This window comes from Saimiri boliviensis, chromosome 8, assembly GCF_048565385.1.
Source record: "Saimiri boliviensis isolate mSaiBol1 chromosome 8, mSaiBol1.pri, whole genome shotgun sequence".
Lineage (NCBI taxonomy): Eukaryota > Metazoa > Chordata > Mammalia > Primates > Cebidae > Saimiri > Saimiri boliviensis.
In genome coordinates this window covers 62,907,603-62,919,206 of record NC_133456.1, presented here as the reverse complement: position 1 = coordinate 62,919,206, position 11,604 = coordinate 62,907,603, and the positions used below count along the sequence as shown (strand labels likewise).

At 39.6% G+C, this 11,604-nt stretch overlaps 1 protein-coding gene across 2 annotated transcripts in view; it reads left to right on the top strand.

Moving 5' to 3' along the window:
- The first annotated feature begins 86 nt into the window (after positions 1–86).
- Positions 87–11,604, top strand: part of SHQ1 (SHQ1, H/ACA ribonucleoprotein assembly factor) — a 100,605-nt gene continuing 89,087 nt past the window's right edge. Inside the window, exons 1-4 of one of the 2 annotated variants that reach the window (XM_039477283.2) lie at positions 87–342; positions 3,869–3,933; positions 5,704–5,826; positions 7,206–7,360. In XM_039477283.2, coding sequence (XP_039333217.2) covers positions 200–342; positions 3,869–3,933; positions 5,704–5,826; positions 7,206–7,360 — 486 coding nt within the window. In that variant the 5' untranslated portion in view covers positions 87–199. Of the gene's footprint in view, positions 343–3,868; positions 3,934–5,703; positions 5,827–6,716; positions 7,109–7,205; positions 7,361–11,604 lie in introns of those variants that run through there. The other variant, XM_010350132.3, reaches the window with a different exon arrangement.

Sequence of the window (11,604 nt, the reverse complement as noted above, 5' to 3'; positions counted from 1 at the left end):
TTCTCGAATGGCGTCCCGACTCCATGGAGATAGGCGTGGGGCGGGACTTCCTGCCTCACGCATGAGCACTTCCGCCTCGAGCCGGAAGCTCTGTGGCTCACAGCGTGGGTTCCTGAGCGTGAGGACTCGGAGAGTTTGCGTGGCTCGGCCGCGGTGGCAGTGAGAGCGTGCGGCGCCGACCCTTGCGTCCGATGTGGCGATGCTGACCCCGGCGTTCGACCTCAGCCAGGAGCCAGACTTCCTGACCATCACCATCCGCGTGCCCTACGCTCGGGTCTCTGAGTTCGACGTATACTTCGAGGGGTCCGACTTCAAGTTCTACGCAAAGCCATACTTTCTCAGGCGAGTTCCGGGTGCCTGGCCAGGAAAGGTGCTTTTGGGGGTTTCATTCGTTAGATAACTGGTTTAGGGGGAGAATGCAAGGTCGAGGGAGCACTTGGCGCGAATTGCCTTTTCCCGACGTTTCCGCAGCTTCTCTTGGTGCCAGGGAAGCGCCCCCCTCTTTCAGGGATGCGTTCTAGATTCTGTAGAAGCCTTTCTCTTAAGCTTTTTAAAATCCCACGTCACAGGGATTGTGGAATCACTTTAAAAAGTGGTGTTTGGACCGTGCCACTTTCCCGTTTCTGCCCTGAAGCCCTAGTTCTCGTCCCGTCCTGGCTTGTTCTGTTCTTTCGCTCTCCCGGTCTCTCCCACTCCGGGAACGGCGCGCGCTGACATCCCGGAGACTTCCCAACCCGTCGTTCCTTTTAACTTTTCCCAGGTCACCTTCTGTTCATTTACCTTTTGGCTGACCGCTCCCTGCCTCCTGAAGTTCTTATCCTTTTTGGACCTCTTGACACCAAATTAGCCTAGCTCTCCTGCTTCCCTGCTGTCTGCTGCTGCTTTGTTTGGTTTTGCCACTGAAATGTGATTGTTTCCCCCAAGTCTCCGTGAGGGGCCGTCAGCACTTGGTGTGTTTAAATTATTCTCCTTGCAGATTCATAACCTTAGTAGCAGCTAATACTGATCACTGGCCGTGTGTGTGGTAGACAAGCAGTTCCGTTAAGTGCTTTATGATGCTGTATCTCATTTAACTTTGGCAGCGATCCTTAAGGATAAGCACTGCTATTTATCTCCTTCCACACGACACGCTGCCACATAGTCTTCCTAAAACACTGCCAATTCCTGTCCGTCTCTTTATCCATCCTGCTAATTTTTCTCAAGTGTAGCTCCAGCCTACCTTTCCTGCCCAAGTACTTTTGTGATATAAACCTTCTCCACCAGTCAAGGTGGTTTTTTTCACTGTTCCTGAGCCAGTTTTGCTCAGATTTCCATTAGCCCATATAACATACCTACTTGAATATCCTGCATTTTCCAGTTTTTAAATTCACTTATTTCTTTAATTTATTTATTGAGTTTCAGTGTTGGGATTATTGTGCTGAACAAGACAAAGTCCTGCCCTCGTGTACTTTACATTGGGGAGAGGAAAACAATAAACTAACAATGTACCTAATTGTGGTAAGTGTTAGGAGGAGAAGGCAGTGCACTGATACAGAATGAAAAGGGGCCCATATTTTATGCAGTGGTCAGGAAAAGCCTTTCAGGGGAGGAGATATTTAAGCCAAGATGTGGAGAATAGGAAGAAGATGATTATGGTGGTAGCAAATATTTATTGAATTTTTACTCCAGGTTAGTGCTTTATGTGGATTATCTCGTTTGATTTTAGGACAGTGTTACAATGAGGTTTTATTAATTTACTCATTACCATGGACAGAATATTTGTGGGCACTCCCCACTCTTGCTCCCAAATTTATATGTTGAAGCTCCAGTTCTGGTGTCACTTCTGCTTTATTGTATTCATCAAAACCAGGCATCCCCAAACTACATGCGGCCCCCTGAGGCCATTTATCCCGCCCCGACGCGGCACTTCAGGAAGGGGCACCTCTTTCATTGCTGGTCAGTGAGAGGAGCACAGTCTGCGGCGGCCCTCCAAAGGTCTGAGGGGGCCCTCCAACGGTCTGAGGGACAGTGAACTGGCCCCCTGTGGAAAAAGTTTGGGGACGCCTGATCAAAACAGTCCCAGAGCCTGCTGAATTTTAAGGGGAAGGAACAGAGACCTTCATGGTTGGGAAGCGTGCTCTGAGATGGGCATTCTTTGAAAATACAGTTTGCTGCCAGATGTGGTGGCTCTTGCCTGTAATCCCAACGCTTTGGGAGGCCGAGGTGGATGGATTGCCTGAGGTCAGGAGTTTGAGACCAGCCTGCCCAACATGTTGAAAACCTGTCTCTACTAAAAATACAAAAAATTAGCCGGGCATGGTGGCCGGTGCCTGTAATCTCAGCTATTCAGGAGGCTGAGGCAGGAGAATCTCCTGAACCCTGTAGGCCCAGGTTGCAGTGAGCCAAGATTGCGCCCACTGTGCTCCAGCTTGGGCGACCTCGAAACTCTGTCTCAAAAAAAAAAAAAAAAAAAAGGCTTACATTTTCTCAATGCTCACCTGCTGTGCCTGTGGCCAAGCTCTTTGCTTTACCCTTTCATGCTCATAGTAACTCTTGGATAGTTACTGTTATTTCCTCCCTTTACAAAAGAGGTATTTATGATTCTTGAAGATAATTAACTTGTCCAAAGAAAGTTACACAGCTGGTAAATGGCAGATCTAGGACTTAATTCAGATTCTGACACTCAAGTTAGTGTTTGTAACCATTATAACAAACTCACCCATAAACTGACTCCTTATTCTGGCTTAGAGGGATTTTCATTCTGAAAATGCATTGAAGCTGGAGGAAACCTTGGCATTAAAGGATCTGGGCCTTTTGGGACTGTCAGGTGTTTTTGTTTTTAATCATATTTAGTAGGAAACAAGGGAGAGGGCCATGGGAGGAAAGGAAGCTCAAATTTCAAGTTTGGAATGATACGGAGCGGGCCTGATATGCTCTTCTGATGAGTTTAAATTTAATGTAGGCAACATCAGGCAGGCATAGACGCTTTTTAAAATAGAAAACTGACAATTACATTTCTGTTTTAGAAAAATTCTTTTGGGGCCTCAGTGAAAGACTCATTGAACTACGGTAAAACTGGGAGGGAAATCACTTCTTTTCTTTTAGTACTAAAGAGAGGTAAATCCCCACCTAATGGTAATGAGATTTGACACTTTTGCTTTCTGCTTTTTTTAAAAAAAGGAGTAATTTGCCTGATATAAGCAATTGGTTTTGTTGTTGTTTTGTTGTTGTTTGAGTTTTATTGTTTCTTTTATTGTTTCCCTTTGAGTATCCGTTATCTGTACAGATTGAGTGTTCCCTATATGAAATTTCAGATTTTCTAGAGTTTTTGGAATATTTGAACATAGTAAGATATCTTGGGGATGGAACTCAAGTTTAAACACAAAATTTATTTTAAATACACCTTATACACATGACCAGAAGGTAGTTTTACACAGTATTTTAAAAAACAATTTTGTGTATGCAACCAAATTTTGACTGCTTTTTGACTGACTCATCACATGAGGTCAAGTGTGGAGTTTTCCACTTTGTGGTGTCATGTTGGTACTCAAAAAGTTTCAGATTTTGGAGCATTTCAGATTTTCAGATTAGGGATACTCAATTTGTATTATAAAATAGTGATAATTATTTATTGTGGCTTTTCTTTTTCAGTATCTATTTTATTGGTGACTAGGGGTTTTCATCTAGAAAGATGAGTCATTTCTAATTTCTGCTTTCTTAGTTGGAGAAAGAATCTAACTTATTTAGTTTGCTAAAATGTGAAAGAAATACAGAGGTTTAAAAAAAAAATGATTGATGTATTTTGATGGTTAAGTGTGTACTAGTATTCTTGGCCACTTACGTTACATTATAATTTAAGGACTTCATGAGACCTGTGTTAAATCTGCAGATTAACCCTTCCCGGAAGAATTGTAGAAAATGGAAGTGAGCAAGGGTCCTATGATGCAGATAAAGGTATTGTCTTTGGAATTTTTGTTAGTTTCTTTCTTGGCATTTTTTTTACATTAGAGTATTTACATAATAATCTTTCAAGATACCATGGGGACCTTTTGATGTCTTTCAAGTACAATCTGTTCCTATCACTCCTTCTTGTTTCTTTTTTTTTTTATTTTTTTATTTTTTTATTTTTTTTATTTTTTTTATTTTTTATTTTTTATTTTTTATTTTTTATTTTTTCCTTCTTGTTTCTTAATGTCCAGTGCCTGTTATTGATAGTGGTTTTGTTTTGTTTATTTTATTTTTTTTTGACAATTACAGTTTCCCCAGTCTTTTAAAGTATTTCACAGTATTCTTTAAAGTAAAGTTAAATACTCTGGTTCTGTATCCTAGGGTACTTCCTCTATGTTTAGTAGCTATTTAAAAGTAAAAATTAGAATATGTGAAATGATTAATCATAAAGAATGTAGATGATTTATGAGCTTATGAATGGAATCTTTCTTGTATAATTTTCAAACTTGAATTTTAATAACAGGTAGATGAGAAAGAAACTATGCATGAGAAAGAAACTATGCATTTAAAGGCTAATTGAATTTTCTTCTCATGAGTGATAAGCCAATCATTTCAGCTAGCCATGAACCCATTTATTTTCTCTTTATAGAAGCCGCTGGCTTCCTTTGTCAATTGGATCTAGAACACCTTGTATACTCTTGTGTAGTTTATTCAGTGAATATTTATTGACCTCAGTGAACTAGGTTAAGGGTGGGATATGGGAGCATGGGTTAAATGACAGAGATCTAACCCACCATAATGCAGTGTAATTAATGTGTAATGAAGTATAGTGAAACTGCCTTTCTAGATAGTAAACTGGCTTTTAGTTATAGGTAAGTTGCATACTGAAACAAAATTATTAAATTTTAAAAGTACACAGGAGTTAAGGAAGATTGTGTATGTGGAGGCATTTGGGCTGAATTGTATTTGATACACTGGAATTCAGTTCAGTATACTGAAAGAGGCAAAATGTTTTAAAATGTAAGAGTGCTAAATATTATAGTAGGTTTTCAGGGAAGCCTAAATAAGATTGATAAACTCAGTCAAGGAAAGAAAAGAAGTACATAGAATTTGTGTCTGCCATAGAAAGACTTTAGGGATAGATCTCCTGACATGCCAAAAACCTTGTTACGCTATAATGGTTGTATCTAAGATTCTATGTGTTTTTAAACTGCTGCCATTCATTGGATTAGGTATTCTGATTTTTTTCCCCCTTTTCCAGAAATCTACTTAATTAGTAAGTCCTGGTTAATTCTAAGCTATTACCTTCTTAAGATACTGATTTTTAGAAGTTTAAACTTGGGTTTTTAATATTATTAGTAGGTGAAGGTTATAATGCATAAGACTGAAGTATTCTGTAGCTTTAACAGATTTATAATTTTTTATAGAAATGACACCTTCTGAAAAACCCTATTAGGAACCTTTTTCTATTATTCACCAAATCTGTGAGGGCATAGTTTTAGAGCTCTGTAAAATAGAATTACATTTTACCAAGACGTGTATTTCTTAGATACATTGTAAAGTCTTTGACTATTTTATTTATTTATTTATTTATTTAAAAAGATTTTATTTTCTGTAGAGATGGGGTCTTGCGATCTTGCCCAGGCTGGTCTTGAACTCCTGGGCTAAAATGATCCTCCACCTCAGCCTACCAGACTATTGGGATTACTGGTGTGAACTGTTGTGCCCAGCTTTTTGAATATTTTAATCTAAACATAACACAAATTTATCTTTAAGGAATTTTTACTATTCGCCTGCCCAAAGAAACCCCTGGCCAGCATTTTGAAGGACTGAATATGTTAACTGCTCTTCTGACACCAAGAAAATCCAGAACAGCAAAACCACTTGTCGAAGAATTAGGTATGTTTATTAAGATAAATAGAAATATTTGGAATGCTGATGTTTCTAGGGGAAATGGGATATAGTGAATAGGAAATTGAAGAAAATACTTCAGTTATAAGGTGGTCATATGAAGCCATATGAAAATAGCTTCTTTGAGCCGGGCGCGGTGACTCAAGCCTGTAATCCCAGCACTTTGGGAGGCCAAGGCGGGTGGATCACGAGGTCAAGAGATCGAGACCATCCTGGTCAACATGGTGAAACCCCGTCTCTACTAAAAATACAAAAAAATTAGCTGGGCATGGTGGCACATGCCTGTAACCCCAGCTACTCAGGAGGCTGAGGCAGGAGAATTGCCTGAACCCAGGAGGCGGAGGTTGCGGTGAGCCGAGATCGTGCCATTGCACTCCAGCCTGGGTAACAAGAGCAAAACTCCGTCTCAAAAAACAAAAACAAAAACAAAAACAAAACAAAGAAAATAGCTTCTTTGGTAATTAAGGCATAAAATATCCTATTGAACCAGAGCAGTCACATATTTGTACCAATTGAAACAGCATTTTGTGATTGGCAAAATATTAAGTGTCTTGAAGTAAGATCAGAAGTGCACAGTTCAGTGAGTTACATAAAACAGGGGTCCCCAACCCTCAGGTTGCAGATCAGTCCTATCCATGGCCTGTTAGGAACCTGGCTGCACAGTAGGAGGTGAGCGGAGGGCCAGGAGTGTTACTGCCTGAGCTCTGCCTCCTGTCTGATCGGATTAGATTCTCATAGGAGCACAAACTTAACTGTGATTGCGCCTGCGAAGGATCTAGGTTGTGTGCTCTTTTATGAGAATCTAAAGCCTGATGATCTGAGGTGGAACAATTTGATCCCTCAAAACCATCTCTTCACCCCTTTCGTCTGTGGAAAAGTTGTCTTCCTCAAATCTAGTCCCTACTGCCAAAAAGTGTGGGGACCACTGATGTAAAGTGAACAGTACTTCTGTCAAGAAATGGAGCATTTTCAACACCCTGGAACCCCATCCTGTATTCTTCCATTACTTTGCCCTCTCTCCAAGGTAACCACTCTCCTCTGTTTTGCCTGTTTTGTTGTTGCATATATAAGTCATACAGTATGTCCTTTTTGTCTGACTTCTTTCACTTAACATTATTTTTGTGAGATTTATTCATATTATAGCTGAGATTTGTTTGCTTTCATTGCTAGGTAATATTCTATTGTGTGAATATACCACATTTTTGTTTCTTTCCTTTTTTTTGGCTATCATGAATAATGGAGCTATGAATATTCTCGTACATGTCTTTTGGTACGTCTATGTGGGCATTTTTTCCTATACTTTTTCTTCCCCTAGTTGTACCTAGGAAATCTGATACTTAAAAAAAATTAATATTTAACACATTCAGGTGCTTCTGAGATTCCTAAGGAAGTAGTTGACGATGAAGACTTTGATTGGGAAATTGAGCAGACACCCTATGAAGAGGTATCAGAAAGTGCTTTGAATCCTCAGTGCCACTATGGATTTGGAAACTTGCGATCAGGAGTATTTCAGCGGTTACAGGTATGTTGTCTTTCTGAAAGATCTTGGTCGATAGGGTTTTTTCATTTGAATAATTTCAGTTGTGCTTATACTTGGTGGTTTTTAAAAATAATATTACAGGAGGTAATGTATTTAAAGCACTTACACAGCTAGAGTACATAGATGTTTGTTCCCTTCCATTTCATTGGCTGCTCTGCCCAACTGTACTGCTCTTACCCATGTCCTGTGGCTTTTTTCTCCCCTTTATTCAGTATTCTAGACATGACATTTTCAAAATACAAAACAGAACTCCTCTCTCATACTTCCTGCAAAGCTTTGTGTTTTATACTTCTGAAGAGTGAGATCATGGACTTATGGCATGATGTCTCTTCTGTATATAAATAAAATAGAATGCTCCTGATAAGAATGAGATTGTGTGTTTTGATCAAAGTGTTTAATTCTTGGTGTGTGGTAGGTACCATTGTCTATTTATTCTTTTGAGTCTCACCCTGTTGCTAAGGTTAGCAATGGTGAGATCTTGGCTCATGACAACCTCTGCCTCTTGGATTCAAGTGATTCTCTTGTATCAGCCTCCCAAGTAGCTGGGATTACAGGCCCCCACCATCACACCTGGCTAATTTTTGTATTTTTAGTAGAGATGGAGTTTTGCCACGTTGGCCAAGTTAGCTGGGCGTGGAGTGCGTGCCTGTAATCCCAGCTACTTGGGAGGCTGAGGCAGGAGAATCTCTTGAACCTGGGAGGCGGAGGTTGCAGTGAGCCAAGATTTTGTCACGGCACACCAGCCTGGATAACAGAGCAAGACTCCGTCTCAAAAAAGAAGGAAAACATGTCTCTTGGATTGTTATGTGATGAAATTTTTGTAAACTTAATTTTTAATTCAGTGGAAGAAACTGGAATGAATAATTTTTTTCTTTATCCCTGATTTGAGTAGAGGCTATTACACCTGTTTAGAATGTAGTTTATTATTGTAAGACATGTATCAATTTACCAAGGAAAGGGAGAAGACCTAGGTTCTGGTCCAGCTCCTTCCTCTGTTTAAATTTGGGATTCCAGGCCAACTTACTTACTTATTTGACCACAAGTAAATTTTGTCTCCTCTTTGGAAAGTGGGGATAAATTTGCTTACTTACTTCATAAGGCCGTCTTGAAAATTTATAAAGATAGTGCATGTGAAAACTATTTGGAAAGTGTAGAATGCTGTAAAGACTCCTGCCCATATAAAATGCTCTCAAAATTCCTTAAAGGGAACAAAATTGAGATTTACTTAGGAGCAAATAATGCTGATGAAATAGCCTTCCTTCTGAAAACGTAGATGTTTTTCTGCTGAGCTGTGGTCTGCTCATATTCTCTCTGCTTGATCACATTCACCGGTGATCTCAGAAGTAATTAGAATAGAGTCAGTGTTGTCTATAGCAGGAACTATAGTGAATGGATCTCTTGTTTGGCCAAGAGCTAGTTTGTGGTCAGTCTGTTTGGGGCTTGCCGGTCTAACACTATCTGCAAATGATAATAAATGTCACACAGGCTAAGTACAGATTTTATATTTGGATTAGAAGTGCTTCCTGAGGCTAGGGATTGTTTCTTAATTGCTGCTGCTGTTTAGGGAAACTCCTTGTGAAGGATTTCTGACAAGTTGCTGAGATGTTGCAGGAATGCCATAATGTGAGCCTAGAATGAGTCCCTTTTAGGTCAGAAATTCTTGTATCTTGAAAATGTTCACTTAATAATTTAAGTTGATTTTTTTTTAAAGCTGCTATACTTTGTCTTTTTAAATGTCTTAACTAATGTATCAAATACCTAGATATCTGTTTCTTAGGTTGAAAACATTAAACATTAGCCAATATAATTGAAGTTCATGTCTGTCCCTTCCTGTCTACATCCCTCTGTTTCTCATCAGAAATGAACCACTGTGGCTGGGCGCGGTGGCTCATGCCTGTAATCCCAGCACTTTGGGAGGCCAAGGCAGGTGGATCACCTGAGGTCGGGAGTTCCAGACCAGTCTAGCCAACATGGTGAAACACTGTCTCTACTAAAAATACAAAAATTAGGTGAGCATGGTGGCGCACACCTGTAATCTCAGCTATTTGGGAGGCTGGCAGGAGAATCACTTGAACCCAGGAGTCAGAGGTTGCAGTGAGCTGAGATCATGCCCACTGGACTCCAGTCTGGGTGTGAGACTACATCTCAAAAAAAAAAAAAAAAAAAAGGAAGTGAACCACTGAATTTAATGTTTATTATTCTAAGCATTTAAAATGGCTTGTCTAAAATCATTAAACTCTTCTTCAAATTTTAATTGCATGAGCATTGGTTTTCTAAACAATTTGTGTATTTCCTAATGTAGGGGAAAAACAGCTGAGCATTTGGGGAAACTCTAAGGCTTTTATAATAGAAATAATATATTACTTGTAGTACAGGTTTATAACCCCGTATGTGCAATACTGGGATCACAAAAAGTTCTGAAAACTGAAAGTTTTATAGTATTTAATTTGGTGGTAAAACTTGACCTGAACTTCTGTAAGTTTTTGAATCCCATTTAATGTACATAGTAAAAAAATTCCAGTAGAAATAGTATTTGGATATGGGTGCTGCCCCAGACTTCTTAGACGGTATTACCTAAAACACGGTGTGTGCACCATATTACCTTTCTAAACTCCGAAAGAGTGAATCCTGAAGCTCACCTTGCTCCAGGGATTTACTGTGCTGAGCACTTTGTGTGCAACAACCAGACTTTTAGAAATCAAGTGTAAACCCAATATTCCAAAAATTCAAATGTATCTTCCTGAAGATATTAAGGTAGATATGTTTTATGAAATATTGCCACATAAATCTTGCATAATTGGTTAATTACTTGCAGAGTTCTGCATTCACAGCTGCTCTGTTTATGGCAGCTGTAACAAGTGGTTCAAAACTGAGTGATCATGTAAGTTTAACAATATGACCCTGTTTCTATGAGTAAAGCAGCTAGAAGAAACTAAATTGATGATCACAAAGAAGAGATTTTAGAACATGTCTTCTGATTTAAAAAATGATTTTTAAAACCTCACCATTTTTTCAAATAGTATTTTCTCACAAGTTTATGTTTTCTGGTTCTGCCTGTAGATGAAGAGAGGTCCATACAGTTTCATTGACTACGCATATCAGTATTTTTACAGCTTTTTCCTCCCCCCATGGATGAAAAATAGCTTTTTTGTTTCTGATAATAAAAGCAATACAGATATATTATGAAAATATAATACAAAGAAAGTAAAAAAATTCTTCATAATTTCAACATTCAGGGATCTTTTCTTCATTGAATAATTTAGCCCTTTACAGAAGTCTTTCAAATTTTTTGACTCCAACTTTTTAGAGAGGATTTGCTTGCAAACTTCTATATTTTATGCAGATAATAAGAAAATAAAATATTTTTGCAGAAAGAAATTCTCTTTGAACATTCCTCCCTCTACTCCCTATACACACAGATATACTCCCCCTACCCCCAGGCTTGCTTTCCTTTCTGAAATTGTTGCCAGCCACCAGGATGCCTTTGGAAAACTGCCCTGGCTGCTCAAAGTCAGGACTTCACAACAAGCTTCTGGCAGTGGTGGCTGCCAGCAGCAACAATCCTAGTCTCTGGGCGCCAACCCAGCAAGCTCCTGGGACTGCTGCTGCCAGCACTGCAGGACGTCAGGCTTGCTGGTCGTGTCCTCCTCTTGGCTACACGGGGACCTGAGGCCATTGTTTCCAGGAGACCCACTAGCCAGATGTGTTCACTGTTCTTTATTTTCTCTCTGGATTGCCTCTGCCTTACCTATGCCTAAACTTCCGTAAGCCTAATGTAAATCCTGCATGACCTTTTCTTGGCAACACCTATCTTTAAATAGCTCGAATAACTAGTGGCCATACCAATTGTTTCAAAGAAAAATGAAGCTTTTTATCCTGTTATAGTTGAACACTTTTCATCCTTTTTCTTCCCTTTGGTTGATTGATGCCTTCTACTTCTAAACCCCAGGCTACTGGGGTTTAGTTTGTTTCTGTTTCTTTTGTAGAGTCCAGTTTGAACAGGGCTGCTGCATGTGACTGTGTATAGAACAAGCTGGGGTGAGGCTTGCACTGCTGTGAACATTCATGTTCTGCTGTGTACATGTTGCATCACTGTATGTGGAGGCCCTGAATCTGGAGGCCAGGGGGATGAAGAGGGAGAAAGAAAAGAGAGCTGCTTTCTTATTGGTCAGTTCTCCTTCCCATGAGAGTAGAGACCTGGTCTGTGTGTTTATTACTGGATTTGC